The 22,869-nt window shown below is 39.1% G+C and overlaps 2 protein-coding genes across 7 annotated transcripts in view; one reads left to right on the top strand and one right to left on the bottom strand.

Moving 5' to 3' along the window:
• The window catches only part of DENND1B (DENN domain containing 1B), a 266,328-nt gene extending 259,571 nt beyond the window's left edge, over positions 1 to 6,757 (top strand). For all 5 annotated transcript variants that reach the window (XM_047704392.1, XM_047704388.1, XM_047704391.1 and 2 more), the window contains one exon: positions 445 to 6,757. In XM_047704392.1, coding sequence (XP_047560348.1) covers positions 445 to 981 — 537 coding nt within the window. In that variant the 3' untranslated portion in view covers positions 982 to 6,757. The remainder of the gene's footprint in view (positions 1 to 444) is intronic.
• A 13,703-nt stretch (positions 6,758 to 20,460) lies between these two features.
• Positions 20,461 to 22,869, bottom strand: part of CRB1 (crumbs cell polarity complex component 1) — a 136,454-nt gene continuing 134,045 nt past the window's right edge. For both annotated transcript variants that reach the window (XM_047705093.1, XM_047705095.1), the window contains one exon: positions 20,461 to 20,676. In XM_047705093.1, the coding sequence (XP_047561049.1) occupies positions 20,461 to 20,676 (216 nt within the window). The remainder of the gene's footprint in view (positions 20,677 to 22,869) is intronic.

The following is a 22,869-nucleotide window of genomic DNA, read 5'->3' as shown; positions in this document are numbered from 1 at the left end:
CAAGTACTTTTTCATTATATTGCTTCAAAAATGAAGAGTATGTTAAACAAACTGATATGAATGTTTTAAAAACACTAGAGATGGAAGTATGAGTAATGGCCACCCTGTGGTGACTGTAAGTAATTCCAGAACTTGGCATTGAGGTAGTTGGTCTATTTAGGGTTTCAGGGGGAGGGCAGATGGCAAGTTCTTTTCATTTGCTTTTTCAGCTTTGTTGAAGTATAATTGACAAATAAAAATTGTATATGTTTATAAATTTTCTTGTTAATAGAGCCATTTGCAGGTGTTCAGAATTAACTGTCGATGCTCTATTTCCTCTGGGGGGGACTTCCAAGTTGCCAGCCTTGAAAAATGTTAATATTTTATTTCAAAATGGAAAAAAAATGCTAATGTAACATTATAATCTCATTAAAATGATTCTGAATGTGTTGTTTCTCCTTTCAGAATACATCCAATGCACCTAGTGAGAATAACCTGGCCCTGCTTTGTTGTGGTTCTGGTGATCAAACCGAGTGGCATCTCGGACAAGACGATAGCGCCCTCCACGGCAAACACCTTCCTCCCTCTCCCCGGAAGCGGGTTTCCTCTAGCGGCTTGACAGATTCTCTGTTTATCCTGAAAGAGGAAAACAATGAAAAATACCTCAATGCTGACAATGTGAGGGGGCCTGCGGTCATGGAAAAGGCAGCTTCTACTTCAGGATTGACTCTCCAGCTAGCTTCGCCTGAAATTTCTGAAAATGAAAAAGCTAAACCAGAAAAGAAAAAAACACTAAGCCAGATTTCAGACGATCTGCTTACACCCAGCCTTGGGCGACATTCATCTACTTTTGTTCCTTGGGAGAAAGAAGGGAAAGAAGCCAAAGAGACTTCAGGAGATACTGGACTGCTTCATGAAGTGGTGTCCTTATGTCACATGACATCTGCCTTCCAGCAAGACTTAAACATTTCAGAAGAAAACGCAAGTGGAAACCAAGCTTAAATCAGTGATTAGGAGTCACTCACTTGCATCCTTGCTTCAATGGGGACATTTTATGATTCCTTGTAATCTCTGTAGTAAACAGAATTATTTGTAAGGATGACAATTCTTAGTACTGTCTAAACATTATTTTGCATTTGGAGCATACATTTTCCCCACTCATTCATCTCGTGAGTATACATTATCGATTGATTTTTAAATGTAACGCTGATTCTCCTACTGTGCTCTTAAATCAGGTACTAGTATGTATGTATCATGGAAGTATATGTCAAACATATGATTTCCCAGTATTTGGTGCTTAATGCCATTCATTTTATTTAAACTAATATGCATATATAACCCTTGCACCTAACAAGTAGCTACTATACTAATCTGGTCAAGCATGAACTGATCAGGATATCAAAACTAGCCTGAAACTGCTGAAACTGTTGACCTACTAACTGCCTTAATCCTAAGCCTATATTTAGCATACTTTAATAATTTATGGAATTATCTGTAAATTTTGAAGGATAAGTTATAAGTGTTCTGCAGAGCAATAATGCCTTTTTCTATTCATTGCATCAAGGACAAAATTCATTTTTCAAAGTTGAAAAGCTCTCTTGTGGACACTGCAGCCATGTTTTCCAAAATGTATAAAGGTACATATTGACCTTTCACTCAGTGAAATATATGAAGTGCTGAATTACAATGTGAAATTAATGACTTCTGTTTACAAATGAGACACTTTAAAATTTTTTCAGTCTCTCTGTATGCCTTTGCTGTCTAGGAACCCAGCCCCAGAAAGCCAAATGCAACACGAACTGTCCTGATAAAGAAATGTTCCTGTCTTTTTTTTTTTTTTTTTCCTTAAGTAGTAATTCAGAATGTTTCTTATCATCTCAAATTTACTTTTTTAAAATAATTGACTTAATATCTTAAAAGTTTTAGATCTACAGAAAAATTAGGCAATGCAGAGAGTTCCCATTACGTCCCTCATACAATTTCCCCTGTGATTAATATTTCACATTGGTATGGTACATTTGCCACAATTCATGCACCAATATTGATAGTCCATGCTTTATTCAGATTTCCTTAGTTTTTCCCTGATGTCTTTTTTCTATCCTAGAATCTAATTCTAGATACCACATTACATCTGGTTGTCATGTGTCTTTCAAGTCCTCTTGGCTGTGACATTTTCTCAGACTTTCCTTGTTTCTGATTACCTTGATGGGTTTAAAGAGGACTGATCTGCTGGTCGAATATATTATAGAATGTCCCTCTATTAGAATGTGTCTGCTCTTTTTCTCACAATTATACTGTGATTGTGGGTTTGCAGGAGGAAGGTTACAGAAGTAAAGTGTCATTTTCATTATACCATAACCATGGTACATAATGTCAGCACGATTTGTGAGTGTTGATGTTGACTTTGATAACCGAGCTGAGGTGGTGTTTGTCAGGTTTTTCCACTATACTCTTTTCCCTCCCTTTGTGTGCCGGAGTCTTTGGAAGGAGATCACTGTGTATAGCCCACACCTAAGGAGTAGGGCTTTTTGCTTCCTTTCCCTTAGAGTGGAGTATCTACATAAATTATTTGGAATTCTTCTACATAGGAAATTTGTCTCTTCTCCCTCAAACTCACTGCTGAACATTGAAATTCATGTCAGAAGGCATCATGCATTGACTGCTTCAGGATAGGATAGATTGACGGGGATAAAGTCAGGAAAAAAAACTGGTGTTATGGTTCATTTGGTATTTGTATATTCACTATATATTCTGTACATCCCTAGGTGTCATTTTAGAAAATGTGTTTGAGAAACCATTCAAGAACCCCATCAGGACTGTACCCTAAACTATTTACTGGAAGAATTTAGTTTTCAGGTAAAAGACCCCAGAAGGTGGTTTGTTAAAAACATTGCTTAAAAATGTTTATCCAGGTCAGTCTTTAAATAATTTAAAGAAAATGACCAAGTTTTTTTCTTTTCTAAGCTACATTCCAAAACCTAAACAGATATGTTTTATTAGGCACAATTATTCATTCATGTTTGTAAAGAGAAATCTTGTTTTCCCTATAAGGAGGGAGTCAGTATATACTAAGGAAAAAAGTGTTTAATCCTTATTTTATTAACACAAAAGTAAGACTCATCGTTCTTATCAAACTTTGCTTTTATATACTCATTACAAAATTCCATTTCACTTTGCCGAAACGTAATAAAAGTAGATTTATCAGAAGAGCTGTTGTAAATGAGAAGGAAAAAAGGTCACCCTGGTTGTTAATCTGCTTGGCAAATATTTCTTCGTAATTTAAAAAAAAAAGAAGTCTGTTAATATGACTATTGGAATGAAGCATGTTTTCTTTCAGAATTCATAGTCTGAAGAATGAGATAATTGTGAGTGTAGCATAGGTAAAATTTGCTTAATAAACATCATGGCCTCAGAAATGGAGGTTCTTCTATCATCTGGTCACCTCATGAGATGTTTGACTACAAGCCTGTTACTGTGAGGAAATTTAGCCACCCACAAGTGCATTTGCATCAAGGTATTTTGAACTGGATCTGTGCCTTATTTTAACATGCAAAATCAGCTTTTATATTCTGTTAAAAAACAAAAGCAAAAACAAAAGCTCTACATGTTCTTCTTGGAAAAAATCCAGAAGGCTACTATCCAAGAGACTACTACTCCAAAAGTATTAGTATTTCAAATCATTAATATTTGGAGTGTTCAATCTGCTCTTAAGCTAGATTTCCCAGTATTATGGTGGATATAGGGAGAATGAAGTGAAATTAAGGTGAATTCTGAAACAAAGTATTATTTTCTCCTATGTTCATACTTTCTATTATAACAAAATGAAATATTTGTAAACCCCTCTGCTGCTTGGATTTGTTTTTCAAAGAAGCTTTACCTGTTCTTCCAGAGTTGTATAAATGAGTAAGTCTTTGGCTTTCATGCATAGTCTTTTATGTGGCCTCTAAATGATACTCCCTGAATCCCAGTCTAGGTTTTACCTTTTTTGTCCTTAAATATTGCATCTGGGATATTTTAGGGGGAGGGATAGAAAAGTCATGTGTGAATTTAAAAGCTATTATTTTGTTAGGTCAGTGTGTTGTTAAGTGGCAAATCTTGATGGTTACCTACTTTAGCATATTTTAGGAAGGCACCAAAACCTAGCAGGATGATTTTTCTATTAATAACTCATCGCACTTAGGAAACATTTATTGACTCTTTGTACTGGTCGTATGCAAGGTACAGTAACTGGGGCTATAAGGAAATAAAATAATAACTTAGTCCCTGCTCTGAAGGGACCAATTAAAAGGAAAAGAAGTGACAAATCTCTGTTAATAATAATAATATATTTTGCTCAGAAGTTATTAGCCCAAGATTCTAACACCAAAATAAGAAAAAGTCCTTTAAAGCTGCTGAATCTAAAACATGCTCTAAGTGTACAACCACGGTACCACTTCTAATTTCATTAACTTTCCTTATTATTTTAACAAAGTATAATAATGCTGCTATTGAAGATACCTACTTTTAAAGGACAGACTTTGAAGCTCTTAGAAACTAAGTGTCCTTGTTTCTCTGATTCTCTGTCCCCACTCTGCTCAATCTTTTGACCAGGCAGCACAGGGCTCTAGAATGGAATGACGCTCCTTCACAAGACTTAGGCCACTTCACTTACTTTAGGATTAACTGAGGGTGTGGGTGCATGTTGATGGAAACTAGTTTTGACTGTCTTTATCTTGATAATAGCATTCTCTAGAAACAGCAGTCCCCTCCTCTCCTGGCGGACCCCCCCCCCATCCCCACCTCTTCAATTAAAAGTGTATGTAACAGTGCTGTTGTTTGGATTCTGTACTAACCTTATAAGAGGAGTCAGGAATGTTCATGAATTAGTTGTTTCTTAAATAACGTGAAGAGTTCTGATCAAGAGGAGAAAACTGTGAATATTCTCATAATCAGCAGTAGTTCTTCCTTCTCATCTAGACAATCTGGATTTTCAAGAAAAAATTATTTTCATCAATAAATTTTCTAGTACAAATACCATTTTGTTTAGCATAAAAGACCTCGACTCTGGATAGATATTTGTAAGTCAGAACACAAATTTCAGAAAGTGGAATGAATACCCAAATCTAATTCCCCAAAGCACTTCTTCATCTAAGGAAATAGCTTTCACAGATTCTGTGTGAGGATTCCCATCTTCCCTGTGTCGAGCCTGATACTTTGTGTCTGTTTCTTAAAGCTTACTTAAGAGGCAGAATTGTTTTGAGCAAACTGGTTATTAACATTTTTATTTGGTCATGATATAGCGAATCATGCGTATTTAGAAAGAAGCCTATTTAATTTTGAAAATAATAGGATTTTGTGCAATATTTTTCCTGCATCATTTAGTTTCTATAAATTTGCACATCTGCTTTTCTAGCAGATGCCTTAAGGTCATGTTTTTCAGTATTTGTGTAAAGCTGTATGTAGCAACGTTCTGTGTAATCTTAGAAAATTCTTTATATTGTTGGCAGGAGAAATGTTTTTGTTTATTTAAAATAATTATGGATATTGCATTATTGTATTATAACTAACTGCCTCAGCAACAGTAAATATGCAATAAGAAAATCCCGAACCTTCGGTTAGTATTGACAATACTATTACTTTAAAAGAAATGTATATAGTGCAAAATGCTGATTTTACACATGTACATTTAACAAATATTCAGTTCTGTACCACATAAATCTAAATGGCATTTGTATGGTGATAACCACATACATAGATTGTAATAGCCTTTGTGATGAATCTTTGGTAAGATTTATAAAGGGCATTGCCAGTACTTCTTGACTGTCCATAAATTAATTTTTGTATAATGTACAGTTTGTTTAACCTTAGAGCTTCTATAGATTTCTACTTTTATTGTACTTGAATGAGGCAGAAAAGCACTGTGGAAAATCTGTAGCTCTCGATGCGATACACAAACATACCAAAAAATTAAGGCACTGAGCAGCAGTGTCAGCTGAAGCTTTCTATCCAGAAAGCTCTGTTTTCTTCAAAATGTATTTCAGTGAAGTAATTTAAAATACACAGTCTTTTATCTTAAAAAAGGTTGCATAGTCAGAAATGATGACCTCTTTGATGTGAGAAACCTCTAGGTATCTTTTCGTCTCCATGTTATTTCACCTCCCAGATGAGAGCCTTCATGAGGTACCTTCACGAATCTACCCTCTGGTTGGTTCTGTGATGTTTAGGACAGGACGGAACTGGAACTCTGTGCCTGTTAGTAAATGTAGCCCAAGTATCCCATCACCATCCCTCGGGCAGTGCAACTTCCGCGTGGTCATTTTGAAAACCATTCAGTGATCCTATACCGAAAACGAGATTGCTTCAGTCTGTCCTGATGTAGTGCTTACAGCAGTGCCTAGAACAGCAAACAAGTATGAACTGCATGAAGTCTGCAACGTAATGTGCATTAAGTCTTTATATCAAAAGGTACGTGAGAGGTTAAAACAGAATTTTCCCAAAGCTTTTGCTTTAAATGAGTAACTGTTTAAGAGGACTGAGAGTCTTGAGCTTTTTGCCAGACATGGTGACAGATACTGTTAAAAAACCTACCCAGCATTGAGATTTGTTTCACTGTTCTCGCATCCTTGAGGCTACAGTATAAATCATCTCGAAAGCTGACTACTATTGGGAGGACATTGTGCATCGAAGTATTGTTTGGGGAATTTTTTCAAAAATATGCAAACATAAATCTTGGATGAACTCCATAATACCATAAAGTGCCCAACAATGCAGTTATGAAATAAAATTGGTCATAATGAAACTTTTGCGTGGTGGTGACTCTTCTTTGCTAATTAGCCAGTTATCCCCCTCAGTGTTCCAGGTGGAGTGCTATAGGACCCGGCCATTTTCCTCTCTGAACTTTGTAACTGCCACGGTATAAATCCCAGCCTGACTCTTCCTGCCAAGTCTGAGAGGTGTCCATCCTTTCCTGTATTGTCAGCTAATCTTATCAGGCTTTAAAATCATAGAATAGGTAAGTAGAATGTCACTAGATAGACCACAGCAGGGCTGTCCAAGTTCAACAACTGTATTTATTGACTTTGATTTAAAAGTCAAGGACAGGGGCACCCGGGTGGCTCAGTGGGTTGGGCCTCTGCCTTTGGCTCAGGTCATGATCTCAAGGTCCTGGGATGGAGCCCTACATCGGGCTCTCTGCTTGGCGGGGAGCCTGCTTCCTCCTCTCCCTCTGCCTGTCTCTCTGCCTACTTGTGATCTCTGTCAAATAAATAAATAAAATCTTTTTAAAAATAAACACATAAATAAAAGTCAAGGACAGAGATGAAATGCAGTAAAGTATATGAATACTGCTCCGGAGACTAGAAGGGTGAACCTCTCACCTAAGAGCCACGACAGTTCCACCGAGGGCAAATTCAAATTCTTTTTGAAGTGAGCACAAAGTTTCCCTCTGAGTACAGAATTTCGGGGAGTGATGCACTGAAGTTGTCTTTCTTCTACAGAAGAAGCAAAGATCTGACAGCAAGAAAAGAGACATTATTCTTGTAAGCCTCGGTTTTAGCTAACTTTTATTGACTTTAAAAAAATAACCTTTTTTAAAAAAATCAACATACAGTAGACATACAATGTTAAATTAGTTTCAGGTGTTTATTGATTTTGATTTTTAACATTTTGCCTACCACCTTTACAGAGATTAGTCTCAATGTTTGTAGGTGTCTGTGTATGAGACAGATGGTCATATCTTAATTTTATAGACACGGAAACAAAAAACAATTGGATTATCCTTATATATAAGTGAGAGAAAATATCCTCTTTGGAATATTATTATATAGTGAGTTGAGAACTTTCTTGCCTAGAAGTAACAGAATGAGTTACAGGACACGAAAAACTTTGTACATATGTGAAATACAGTATGTGTGGCATAAATAGTGTACTGTGGAAGTTTCCAGGTGATTTAAAACCTTCCCCCAAGTTCTGCAAGATTTGGGTCTGTTACTTAATTTCCCCGAAGCTTTAGATCCCTTTATTTAAAATAAAAGTATCTATTCTTAGAATGAATTATTACTGAGAACCTTTTGTCTACATGTTTGAATTCATGGCATTTTGGAGTATAAAACCATATCATAAAGCTATACAAATCTTATATTTATGTAATCCAGTGGCTCTCAACATAGCATTTTATTAGAACTACCTGTATGGCTTTTAAAAGAGGGGGGGATGCCTGGACCATGCTCTTAGGAGTTTCTGGACTGGGGACGCCTGCGTGGCACAGTCATTTGGTGACCAACTCTTGGTTTCTGCTCAGCTCGTGATCTCAGGGTCATGGGATCAGCCCTGCACCGGGCTCCATGTTCAGCATGGAGTCTACCTAAAATTCTCTCTCCCTCTCCCTCTGCCCCTTCACCCTTCCATGGGGGCACTCTAAATAAATAATTAAATAAATAAATAAATAAATAAACAAACCTTTTTTAAAAAAAGAATTTTGGAGTAGGTACTATAATTAGTCCTTTATAGACATGAAGAAAGTGAGGAAATAAATGGGTAATATCGTTTAAGTCCCATACCAACAAATGACCAAGTTGGAAAATGAACCTGGCAGTTATCCAGCCTGACAGTCTGGCTTCTGCCTCCATGCTGTATCAGGGAAAAATGCAGGACAGAAATGAAACGGCATGCCTAACGTGCATTCTCTCTATGATCTTCTTTTCTATCAACTCTCTCCTTTATAAGACAAGCCTGTTTTGTTTTGTTTTGTTTTGTTTTGACAAAATGAACCTTTTAGTGCCTTAATTTGAAAGAATTATTTTACTGCCATGACTAAATGTAGAAATTTCAAAAGAACATATTTTCAAGAAATTTTGTGTCAGTGGGTTCTTCATTGATAATTGGTTTAATTTAAAATGTTTAGAGTTTTGTTGGACTTTCACAAATTGAGTACAATCTTTGCATTAAACTACCTGCTACAATAATGACTTTATAAAATTCTGCAAGATATGTAGGTTTATGTCAATATAAAAGAAAATTATGGCAATACATCTGCGATGTTTTCCAGTTAACATAGGAATTACCAGATAAATACTGTTAAACTCTTGTCCAATAACAAGAGTTGATTCATACTTATGGGCAGTATGATTTATTTTTTATTTTTTTAACCAAATACCTCCTCAGTAATTTATAATGGCTTTGCAGTAATGTGTATCAAATAAGAAGCACTGGAAAACTGATTCGTCTCTAGGATGATATGCATGTTTCAAGTGGTATTGAAAGCCGCACTGATGGATATGTAATAATAAACATATCTGTTATTAATATGCTAATGACTCTGTGCTCATTTAATGAGAAATAAAAATAATTTATGGATGAAAAAAAAAAAGGTTTTAATGCAAGGTTTTAATGTTGAGTACAGAATTTCCTGATATTCTTTGGTGAGATTGGGCTAATGTACAGATTCTCCTTTTCTCTTTTTCTTTTGATCCTGCCATAGTCTCCAGCTTAGCTAATTCAATCTCAGCTAAACTTTGCTGTATATACACATGTTCTCTGTGGTATCTTTTCCCTTTCAGTTTTAGGTGCTGTTTTTGGAGAGCAGGTCAGGGAGCCCCGCTTTGATTCTGCGCAGTGAGTAAGAGAATGCTTTGTGGGATCGAGGAAGCTATTCAGGGCATCCGAACCTCCTCTCAAAATCTTCACAGATGTCATCTATGATTTTTAAATTTTTCTTCTGGTCAAGAATGGACATTGGAGGCAAACTTCTTACTCTTCAGTGTTGTTTTCTTACTTTAGAATGAAACTTACTTGAAATATGGAGACCATTTCACGTTGATGGTGTTTTGTTTTTTGGGTTTTTTTTTTTTTTCATTTTATTTTTTTTCCAGTGTTCCAAAATTCATTGTTTATGCACCACACCCAGTGCTCCATGCGATACATGCCCTCCTTAATACCCACCACCAGTCTCACCCAACCCCCCAACCCCCTCGCCTCCAAAACCCTCAGATGGTGTTTTGTATTAACACCATTTAAGCAAAGCTTTCATTTTAAAGCATGTATTGAGAATGGACACATTCCTTTTTATAACTCCAGTTGTTTTTTTTTTAAAGATTTTATTTATTTATTTGACAGACAGAGATCACAGGTAGGCAGAGAGGCAGGCAGAGAGAGGAAGGGAAGCAGGCTCCCTGCTGAGCAGAGAGCCTGATGCGGGGCTCGATCCCAGGACCCTGGGATCATGACCTGAGCCGAAGGCAGAGGCTTTAACCCACTGAGCCACCCAGGCGCCCCTATAACTCCAGTTTTTAATCTGAGGTCTCACTTTAGGGTATCAAAATACACTAACGGTATTCATTTAGTGTTTATTCAGTTTTTCCCCAAATTTAAACTTATTTTTAAAGTAAGAGTTAAGCTTTCAGAGATTTGATAAGTGTCCGAATTGGATACAGCCCATTAGGCAAAAATCCCGATTTGTAAGACAGATGGTAGGAGGAAATGCTCTGTTTTATATTATAGGCTCCTTATAGAAGGGACATGCTTTTTGACAAACTGTTAGAAAATCACTTGAATCTCTAAAGAAATAACAATTGAGAGACACTTGAAATTAGTCTTGTAAAAATTTCCTGCTAGAAAAAGCAGTTCTTTCTCATCAAAATTATATTTAAAACATGGGGGGTCAGACACATGATAGCAAAGTAACGTTCCGTATCATTATCAAGGAATGCTATTTGGGGGGATTATTGCAGAGTATTAATATTCATGTTTCATTGCAATTGTAAGTTGAACTAAAAGTCTCTGGACATCTTGATTTCAAGATTTTAGGAGGATTTTCAAATTGCTCCGCTAACACTCTTTGGTTACAGGCTGTGGGTTAGTCTGGGTTAACGGTGTTAAAAGTAGAGACCATTACATATTTTAAGGTTTAAACTAAATAATATGCACAAGCAGCAGACACTGGGTTTGTTCCAGTGATTGATTTCTCTGTACATATTTGTTTAATGATTTTGAAAATGTTAGCATAGCAGGGAAGAATTTAGAGGTTATTTAAAACTTACCTGTATTTAAATTATTTGATAGACTCCTCATCAGTTTTGACCTTTGGCTCGTGGGAAAGCAGGTCATGATCTCATGTTGGTATCATGGCCACATTGAATGACACACTCAGCACTGTGGAAATTTCAGCATAATTAGCTGCATCTTTTTTTGTGATTTGTCTTGGGTGCCCTTGCTTGCCAGCTAAACTTTTTTTTTTTTTAACCTTTCTCATCCTATCACATTTAAATGTCACCAGACCAGTGTTTATATAGTTGGCTTCTCCCTTCCCTCTTTTCCATCCATTACTACCTCCCTCCACACAGGATCATTTCTTTTGGAGCACTCCTGTTTTTTTTGCCCAGGATGGTAAGAGTATCTCCCTTAGGAATAATTGACTCCTTGCAGAAATTTCTGTGTGTTCTGTGGAATCTTTTCTACCACCACCGTTTCTCCTCCCAGGTAAGATTTCAGATAATGTTTGATGTCAATTAATAATGCTGTACTTAGCACCAAATGCAAGACATTTGGTGATTTTTTTTTTCTCATCAAATGAGTAAACTGAATAATTCTGCTATTTAGAATGAATGTGACGGAAGTATTACTATATGTACCGGTCTTAAAATGAGATGGGTATGTTCTAGATATGTTTGAGTAATTCAAAGTACATGCATTTGGATAACCCTCTGTGGGTTGGGAAGTGCCGAGAGCCTTAGAGGTCTGGGCATCTGTGAAACTGTCCATCTGCAAAAGAACAAGTTAGAAAGTTGAGACAGGGGCAGGAGACCCTTCAGAAAGATCAGACCCCTGTATTTAATTAACTTCAGGGATCCAACACCTAGAAGGGGAGAGATGCGGGATGTAGAGATACCCAGGAGTCGCACTTACTTCCTTTTCTTACAGGTGGAAGAGGTGGCAGATGATTAGGGGTGGACTTTAAAGCCCAACAGAGCCCTCTGCGCTGGAAAGTAAATTGTACTGAACAAGGAAAGTGAGATCACGTTTCCTTTCGTAGGCCACAAAGGGTGGTGATGCTCTATCACAAGAAAGTTCACTGGGACACAACACTGATGGGAGATGTAAGGACCTATTTTATATTTTTATATTTTAGCCAGAGGCTTCCATTGAGGTTAAACAATAGCCTTGTTGTTTAACCCTTAAACTGTCCCTGCTCCCCTTCCCCTAGGAGACTTACTTAAAAACAAGTCCCGGAAACCAGCCTCAGGTAACAAAGTGCAGATACAAGGATGGGTCAGGCCAGGTGGAGACATCTGATCAGTTGGGGGTTGCATACTGTCTCCCTAGCTACCGAGGAGTATGGGCCCCGCCCTTTGGGAGCCTTTTTGGTGCCAATCCTAATGATAGGCTGGTTCAAATGTCTACTAGGGTAAATTGTAACTCAATTAGTCACTTAGCATCACTGTGGAGTTTCCAGTGTGTGTTACGATCTCATTGGCCACCTGTGCGTGGCCAGACCCGACCGCATGGCCTTTGCCCTTAAAAGCTAGTCTGTGAAACAGAGAAGGGTCGCCCTCTCTTGTAAGAGGTGTGGCCCCGAACGTTTGGTTAGATTCTTGATGCTTGGCGCAAAATAAAGCTTTGCTTGACCTTCGCTTTATATCAGTCTCACTCCTTTAATCACGGACCCATTTTTGGGGCATAAAAAAGAAAAACAGCTAAATCTGCCTATGGCAGTTTACGCTAACATGACTGGTTCTCAGTAGACAGATTTTCAGCATCCACATATCGATCCAGGGCTCCGATCAGAGTGATGTGTGCATATCTGCCTTGCAGAATCCTGGGGTTACAAGGCTCTTATCTTTGTGTCCTGAGATCCTGCCACACTTAGGAGCAGGTGGAGAGATTTGTTCAAACTCTTCAAGGGACTTAGTGCCTGGAAGGACAGTGTGGAACAGAGGACTCTGAACAAAGTGCGTGTGACAACTCCTCCTAATGAACTCGAGGAGACTAAAAACTTCTGGAAAGCACCAAGTATCTCAGGAGCTCTGTCACCCTGCCAACTCAACATTGGATTGGGTTAAGGGAACAAGGCTTCTTTGTGCAGCCACTGCTGGCCCAGGCTGATGGGAAGTTTACTAAAATGCTTTCAATAGATCAAAACAATACTCATGTAAGTTACTGAACTCCATTAAATCTAAATAAATGTAATTTTATCACATGGGTGTGTTTGGCCAGTTTTTTTCAAGAGAGAGTTTCTGGACTTAATTTATATTTCATTTCAAATAATTTAGGGTGGCCTCTATCAATATTGTATTTTACTTCCTAATTACAAACAATGTTTCCTTCATTCCTTTTTCCCCCTTTGACAAGGCCTCTCATCCTCCCAAAGCAAGAGTATTCTACCAAATGATAAATGAAACAACAAACTGGAGTGATTCCGGCCATTAGCTGTTTCCCACGGATCATCCATAACTAATAGATTGTTCTTCCTCCTCTTTGGTTTGAGACACTTCAGTACTATTACTACAGAGTCAATATTTGAACTAAATTATTACTTGGCCATGGAGGGATGTTGGATTGGAATCCATGTATTATTCTGATCACCAGTTAAGAGGACCTCCTGGCTTCCCTCTGCCTATAGGAAAATGAAATATCAGTGCATTGGAAAAATAACAAAGACTCTTAGGAAACTGGGTTCCTGTGGGGACGTCTATATTCTGGACCTCAGATAATTTTAGGATCTCCATAACAGAGACCATAAAAGAGTAAGACTTAACTAAATTTTTCTATATGAAAAAATGTTTTCAAATTAAATCTACTCTTGATGATACTGTTTAGTTTATCTTTTTGCAAAATTAAACATTCCCAAATTATTCAAATGGAGAGCAATTTTCTTCCTTCCTTCCCTCCCTCCCTCCCTCCTTTCCTGCCTCCATCCTTCCTCCCTTTCTCTCTTTCTCTTTCTCTCTCTCCCTTCTTTCCTTCCTCCCTCCTTCCCCTTCTCTTCCTTTCTTTCTCTCCCTCCCTCATCTCCTCTCCCTCCCTCCCTCCCTCTCTTTCTTTCTTTCTTTCTTTCTTAGAAAATCAGGTCTGACCGGGTAAAATAAGTGTTCTGAATTACCCCTGTTATGGGGGAGCTAATCCGGACATTACCTTGTGGCAGTAAAAGGCTTTCAGATGGTGAGCACGTTACTGAGCGAATTAACGTAGGAATTGACATATCTATACCCATGACAGGAAGAGCTGAGTCGCAACAGGTTTCTGAAGCACCTATATTTTGGGGCCTTTTAACAACACATATACTTGTTTCCACTCAGGGTTTGCTTCATGTCTGCCCTGAATGAGCTCTGATTTTAAAGCCCCAAGCTGGAAACCCTGAGCACCTCCCAGAAGTTCTCCACTTAGAGCTGGAAGATGTGGACTTGGGAGCTGTTTCCAAGGGGATGTTGTCACCTTGTCACCCAACATATTAGGAGACTCTGGGACTGGTTCTTCAAGCGCCTGTCCTTAGGCCAGGACTGCCAGATACGTTTGATGGATGTTGTTCCCAGGGTTCTGGAACCATGTGAAGTGAAGCCTGGGCACCAATTCACAGAAGAATGGCCTTAAATTGGAAACATGCATTTTTGTCATCACTATTCAGTGCAATGCACAGCAATAAAGTTGCACTTTTGCTGGAAGCACATTGAAATGTGAAAGGTCATATTTACTCCAGAATTAAGGAAAGTTTCATGGTTTGAATCATACCCCTGCAGAGCATAAAACCAGGTGAATTTGGGTTGCTAATCTTTAAAAGGATGATTTACATCAAAATACAGGGGTCAATCTTTCTTGCTCTGGGTGACTGTAGATGATTCTGATTCTTTAACAGAAGAGGTGCAAGGAGTGTTCCCTAAAAGCCTGGGCAAATAAAATTTAAAAAAAAAATTTAAAAAGTCATCTCTGTAAAGCAAAACTTTTAAAAAAAATTACTCTTATCGTCAGTTGTTTTGGGAGGCTGAGAGACCGGAAACCTTTTCATTTATTTTTCTGACATTTTATTGAGAACATACAAGTAGTATGTGCAATTCATGTCCGTCTTATAGATGAAGTGATTCCTTCATTTGGGTGGGAGAGCCATCAGAGAGCGATGGAAAAATCCTCTTTCTCTGCACAAAGCCTGCTTATTTTACAAATACATCAGAGGATGGATGTAAAGGAGAGTAAGAAGATGGGTTACCTGCATGGTTTGTTTAGGAGACGGAGTAGAAGGTGGGAGAAACGGAGCGTGCCACTTGTCCTGCAGACATCCCGTGTTACCTGAATAATAACCATGACCGCTAGACATCGTGTGCCTACTCGGAGCTGAGCGTTTGACGCTACTAAGTATGAAATGCCCACGAGTCCCACTTGTCAGGCGAAGTTCACGTCACCTGAATGGGGCAGATCCGAAATTTAAACCTGTGTGTGTTTCTTTTTCTCCAGAGGCTCTTGAGAATAAAAGTTCCTCTTCCAAAGAGCTGTTCTAAGGTTTTAAAGGAGACCTAATGCCTGCCGTGCAGCAAGGTAAATACACCCAGGCCTTTAGCTGCGCTCCTGGTAGGGTCCCTCATCATCATTATAATAATCAAAATTATCATTGGAATGGTGCCTTCTAGTTCTACCTCTCCAATTACTCTGCAGTTACTACTGCTAATACTAATTGGCCATCACACAATCACCGCTACCCCGCCCGAGAGGATCTGTAAAGCAATAGGTAATTTAAGGAAGTAAAAATCCAGGCAGATTGGACCTGATTCAAGTTATAGTCATATGTCATTTCCTGATTCTCTCTGCACTCACTGTGACTACAAGAGTCACGTGAGAGGCCACCGACAGGAGTCTTCCTGTCACTCCTTGTAAACACACACCAGATGCGCTTTTTCCATCAGCTCCCTCAGCCAGGTTCGCCTGGGACAGGAAGGAGGACGGCTGTGTCCACTTTGCAGCCCTGCCCCGAAGCCTGCCAGCAGCCCCCTGGAAGGACCATGACCCTCAGCACCACCCAGAGCTGTGTTTGGATTTAACGGGTCCTCACCTCATTTTCCACTCACAGAGAGATCATCCATTGGTCATCTTTTATTAATAAGGGACTAGTTATTATGATTATACAGGTGGATCCTGCATGTCCACTCATTCCCAGGGCAACAGTTTCAGAGACAAAAGAAATTAGAATCAGAGAAGTGCTGTATATTGCCATATTCCTATGTTTGCCTCCTTAGTGCAAATAATTGTGTCTTGAATAGATTGTCACATAATAAACCGCCCTAAACCTTTGTGGTTTCAAACAATGATTTATTATTTCTCTTTGTGGATTGATTGGGTTTTTCCATTGCTGGTCTCACCAGGGTCACTTTAGTGGCCCCGGTGAGACCAGCAGGCATGGTGGCGGGAAGGGGGCTCAGCCAGGATGACTGTCATAGCTGGGCTTCTCTCTTCACATGGTATTTTCATTTCATCCAAGAGAGGAGAAAAAACCTCGCAAGCCTCTGGCACCCAGCATCATCTCTGTGACATTCTTTTGGTCAAACAGATCCCAGGCCAGCCCGGACTCCACCTCTAGACAGCGGGGCTGGGAACATCACAATGCAAAGGAGCACCGAAGAAATGGCTCCCGCCTTCTTGGAAACCAAGCTAACACAAAATGCAAAAATGTGTATGAAGTGAAAGTTGCACCAACCCTGGGATGCAGATACTAGATTTTTGTACTTAGGGTGAGCTTTATCTTGTTAAAGAGAGCTCGGAGTACATACTCCATGGGGCAAATTTGGAAGCATTCCTGCATAAGATATTGTCCATTTGGCTTGTTCAAAGATGTGGAGCTTTGGTTTGCAGGACCAGCCTGCACATGACCTCATTAAGTATCTGGAGCCCGCACATGGCACCAGGCATTCACTCCTGCCTGCATGCATTCATGTGTGCATCTATTTGAATAGGTTTTTCCACCCAAATCCTGAAGCTGGGCACTGTAACAGGGTGACTAGCCAGATTAGACAGCTCTGTTAAACTGTAGGGTATCACCATGGATAGTAATTTTATTCATCTTACCTGTGCTAATCCCAACAGGACCAGCTTCTACTCTGACTTCTATTAGTGTGTTTGTTTTTTGTTTTGTTATTTTTTTTTAACTCAACTACTTATTTTTCTCCTCTAAGCAAGAGCTCTTTTTGTCTTTTCCATGTAAACCTCTATTAAGAAGTTTTGACTTGGGGCACCTGAGTGGCTCAGTTGGTTAAAGTATCTTTCAGTTCTTGTCATGATCTCAGATGCCTGGGATCAAACCCCATGTTGGGCTTCGAGCCCGGCAAGGAGTCTGTCTGTTTCTCCCTTTCCCCAGCCCCCAGTCCCACTCCCATCACACCCATGCGTGCACGCACACATCTCTCTCTCTCTAATAAAATCTTAAAAAAAAAAAAAAAGCTGTGACTCTAATGAGATCCAAGAGTAAAGACAATGTCTAATGGCATACTCCACATGTGGACCCCTAGACACATCCATCTTTTTTTTTTTTAAGATTTTTTTTACTTGAGAGAGAGCAAGAGAGAACAGAGCAGGGGGAGGGGCAAAGGGAGACACAGTCTCCCCGTTAAGCTGGGTTCCTGACACAGGGTGATCTCAGGACCCTCGGATCATGACCTAAGCCTAAGACACTTAACTGACTGAGCCACCCAGGCGCCCTGGGACATCCATCTTCTCGAACTAACATTTAAAGCCATATTAGAAACAGAGTGAATGCGGGAGATAAAAACGTTACACTATAAAGCTATGATAGTTTAGACGTCACAGCAGCATCCAATGACAGGTCACACAAATCTTGGACTTGCCGGTGGCAGCTACAAATTTGCACAACATTCAACCATTATTTGTTCATTTATGCAGAAAGTTTTATTGTGTTTTTGGCCCGTTCTAGGTGGGGTATATTGCAATGAAAGAAAAGAAGTTCTTGTCTTCATGTAACTTAAATTCTAGTCAGGGGAAATAGAGAGCAAAAATGTATATGATTTGGGGCACCTGGGTGGCTCAGTGGGTTAAAGCCTCTGCCTTCAGCTCGGGTCATGATCCCAGGTCCTGGGATTAAGCCCCGCATTGGGCTCTCTGCTCAGCAGGGAGCCTGCTTCCTCCTCTCTCTCTGCCTGCCTCTCTGCCTACTTGTGATCTCTGTCTGTCGAATAAATAAATAAAATCTTAAAAAAAAAAAAGTATATGATTTGACAAGTTGTGATAATCAGTATGGAAAAAATAGAGCCGAGGTCAAGGAGATGAGGGGAACAATGGAGAGAACTGGACAGGGAAGTATGGGGAAGATCAAGATGAAATGGTGTCTCACTGGGTAGAAAGTATTTGAAGACAGGAGTGACAATTGTTTCAAAGACTGCTGAGAGCCCACTTAGCTGAAGATTTAAGACTGACAACTGTGTTTGGGAACGTAGAGGTCATCAGTCACCCTGATGTGAGCTATTTCATGGAGCGGGGTGCAGAGAAACGCATTTGAGTTCAAGAGAGAAGGAGGGGAAAGGAAGGAGAGGCAGAAAATGTAAAAAATCTTTGGGGTGTTTTGCTGAAAGGGATGGGGAAGAAACAGATGGTAACTGAAATGGGCCACAGGAGAGAATTTTACATCATGGGAACTATGATAGCATGTTTGCTGCTATCGGAACAATCCGGCATGGAGCGAAAACTGATGACATGGAAGGGAGAGGGACAGTTTCTGCAATGACGTCCTTCAGTAGTTGAGGAAGATGGATTGCTCTAGCACAGATTGAAAATTCATGTCATTAAATTTTTAAAATATATACATATATGTATATGTATATATTTATATATATAAATAATATATATTTTAAATACATATAAATATTTATATATAAATATATATAAATAAATATATAAATATATATAATATATAAATATATAAAATATATATTTTTATATATTTATATAAATATATATATTTTAAAAATTTAATATTTTTATAATTTTAATAGGTATATACATATATATTATATATAAATTTAAAAATATATATATATATGTATATATACACATACATATATGTATGTATGTGTATATATATACTTTTATTTAAGGGCGCCTAGGTGGCTCAGTTGGTTAAGCATCTGCCTTTGGTTCAGCTCATGATCCCAGGATCCTGGGATCAAGCCCCACATTGGGCTCCCCACTCAGTGGAAGCCTACTCTTCCCTCTGTCCCCCACCTCTCGCTCTTACTCTCTATCTCAAATAAATAAAATCTTAAAACAACTTTTATTTATATGCTACTTTAATGTTTTAATTTCAAAACATATATAAGATTCTAACCAAATCTTTGGGGGAAAGTATACATAAATAAAAGGCTTGGTATTTTCTCTCTGTACCCCATAGACGGTCTTACACATGTAACCCTTAAAGCACATACACCACACTTCAGGCTTCTTTCATACCCTTAGACAATGTCACTGACATCAACTCTGACTTATCAAAGAACAGCTGGAAGGAAAGAACCTGGTCTTTTAGATTTGAGAATCTGAGTTTTCCTTCCATATTGTTTCCTGTCTAGGGAGGTATGTTGATCATAAGCAACACCTTATAGAAAGCATTGACTTTAGAGGCACCTGGGTCGTTCAGTTGGTTAAGCATCTGCGTTCAGCTCAGGTCATGATCCTGGGGTCCTGGGAATCGAGCCCCACATCAGGCTCCCTTCTCAGAGTGGAGCCTGCTTCTCCCTCTCCCTCTGCTCCCTGGCTCCCGCTCTCTTGCTTATGTACACTCTCCCTCTCTCAAATAAATAAATCTTAAAAAAAAAAAAAAAGAAAGAAAGAAAGAAAAAAGTGATGACTTTAAGTATAATGCTTGATGTGATGTAGTTAAAAGATATAATTCATAAGAAGGTTCTAAAAACATAAATCGAGACTACTTTTGTCACACGTAATATCACAAAATACAAAAAAATACTCAGAAAGGACAATAACCACATTTCCATTTTTATTAGTTGACATTGGGTCACTTTTTAAACATAAATCATTCCCATGACTTTCTTGAGTCCATGATTAAAGGGCAAAAATGTGCATCTCATCATAGGTATACAACTACAACCTTTCACCGCATGATAAGAAGAGTGAGAGATGCGTCTTGTAGTTTTTGTATTTAAAAAAATGCAGTTGCCAGTTAATGGGCAAACTAAGAAAGCGGTCCCCAGGTGCTAGGGTAAAAAGCTACATGATAGGCACTAGTGCCTTTCCCAGAAGACATTATCCCCTGGAGGATATTTTTGCTAATTATGAGGCTGAAATTACTAGCACAGAAACATTGTTCTGAGACTGATCGGCTAATATAATAAAATGATGATGTCAGGTTGAACCAGAAAGTCTTTAAGGTGGCCAAAGGAATCTTTCCCACGGTTCCCGTGAAAGCCCAGTTGTAAACTGATGAGCCCAGGTAGGTCGGAAAGACGCTCGGATGCCGTCATCACGTTCACAGTGTGCGGATCTCTGTCTCAGGGAGACAGAAGGCTCCTAAATCAGCCTCTCCATGGCAGAAGGTGGCATCATGCTCCACATTTCCACTCGAGAGCCTTCTTTTTCCTGACGGCTGGGGCTGTAGGTTCCCTGAGTTGCCCTCTTGTTGGAGGCAATCACAGAAGCCACCACAGCCAGAAAGAGGATCAACAACAAGGCTGACGTCATTGAGCCAACAACGGTGAAGATGTCCGTGATCAAGTCACCTGCCAACTGGAAGGAGTGAATAATGGTGAGTTATAGAGAAAAAGTAAATGTTCAGGACACTGGAACTACCTTGGAATGAAAACCATCCAGAACTTGGATGCCACTCAGTACTGGAAAAAGACCAAGGTGTGAAAGGGAAGTCAGCTTTGCTTATTCCCAGGTGCACGTGAAAATGACTAAAGATGTAACAGCCAAGGTCTAGAGTCAGAAAGTGTGGCGTGAAACATCTACTCAGTTCACTCTGAGTCTTCATCTCTGTGACTGGGATCATTCCTATGACATCAAGGGCAAAAGACACGTATATTTGGAAAATAGTTCTACATCTGTACAGACACATCATCCACAGTATCTTCCCTCCCTTGTCAGAAGCTCTGGTTTTAGATTGAAGGAATAGCTGCTTTACGGCCTTTTGATGGGGTGGGGGTGGGGGGCAGAGTGGGGAGAAGCAGCAAATTAAATTAGCTGGGTCTCGTGGGAAAGATCCCGAGACAGAGGAGGAAATGCGGCGAGCTAGTCCCGTCCGCCCTTTCCACAGTCATTGCTTTGATTTGGATTTGATGTGACAATTGAACTGTTATAAAAACACAGGAGTTTGATGTCGACCCAAACATCTAGAAACAGAAAACTGCAGGTAAAGCCCTGTCCGGAGGAGCTGGATCCTGGGATCTCAGGGTATTGCTCGTACACAATGGTTTCTTTAATGTTCCCTCCACTGGGTTTGCCGAGCACTTTCGAGCAGTGGGTAACATGCGTCCATGATTTGGTTGCAGAGCAACAGGAAAGACAGGGAGCAGTCACTATGTGAATTTTTACACTGATTTTTAAAGAAATTGTTCTGTCACAGTAAATGTGGGATTAAACCAGTTCCCCTCTTCATTTAACTTTCTCTCTGACGCATCCCCACATTACGAAACCAAGCTACTAATATATATGGAAACTTTGTTTATTTGAACATCCTAGGGCATTTTAAATATCTTCACTCTGCGTAGTCTTCTTTGTTGTTGTTGTTCAATGTGCCATGGTTCAAAGTATCACACAATTAAAATCATATTGAATCTCTTCATAGTGTTGTTCCGGGTGTCCTCACTACCAGTTCTGCTCGGATGAATTTCATTAGTTTGTTCATTCATTCAACAATATTTATTGACCATCTGCTATGAACACTTCATTGAGCTAGGAAATAAAAATGCAAAATGCAAAGATAAATCAAAGTATGTAAAGTGATGAACCATTGAATTCTACTCCTGAAACCAATATTGCAATGTGTGTTAACTAACTAGAATTTAAATAAAATCTGAGAAAAAGAAAAGAAAAAAAAGCCAAAACAAAACAAAACAAACCAACCCCCACCAAACCTACACAAAGTTTGGAATCTAGAGCTCAGATTCTGGTGATGAGAGAAGAGGAAGGGGAGACACACACACACACACACGCACATGCACATATCATCATAATACAGTATAAATATAGATTATGATAGTGTTATAAATGAACTCTATTGGGGTGTAGGTGAAGTCATATTGGAATGAAGCATGTGATTGTTCATTAAAGGATGAGAGAACATTCAAATATTTCAAGCAGGAAATTCTATTTGGATGGAACAACTTGAAATAAAAAGGGCAAGGAAACATAAAATTCTTTGGAGTTTGCGTCAACAGTAAGAAATCCAACATGACCAAAAATATTGCCCAAGAATGTACGTATTTGAACTGAGAAAGGATTTTAAAAGTTGGTAAGACATAGATCTATAAAGTAGATTGATCTTACAAGAAATTTAAATACCACACTGATATTTGGATTTTGTCCTATAGTCAGAGGCAGGGTATGGAGGGAGGCATTGAAGGAATTTAAGCAGTAGCGTCATAGATCTGATCTGTGTTTTATTAATTTGGCTCTGGTTATAGGGTGACAGATGGTGACAGTGAAGGTGGGGAAGAAACTGGAGGTGGAGAAAATAGGAGTTTGTTTTATTAGTCATGACAAGCAATGACCTAGGTCTCTATTTACCAATGGAATGAGAATTGAAAGAAAAACATGGTTGAGGGAGATTTCTGAAGTAGAGCTGCTCCCTCTCATACTGTGTGAGGCTGGGGAACAGCAGAGGAGAGACAAGATGGCTGATACTTCCACATTAGATGACTGCGTGGCTGGGGATAGCCTCAGCTGGGATAGGGGGTGTAGGAGGAGAGAACAGGTCTG

This window comes from Lutra lutra, chromosome 15 (assembly GCF_902655055.1).
Source record: "Lutra lutra chromosome 15, mLutLut1.2, whole genome shotgun sequence".
NCBI lineage: Eukaryota > Metazoa > Chordata > Mammalia > Carnivora > Mustelidae > Lutra > Lutra lutra.
The sequence above is the reverse complement of the archived record's forward strand: the minus strand, read 5'-3'. Positions and strand labels throughout refer to the sequence as shown.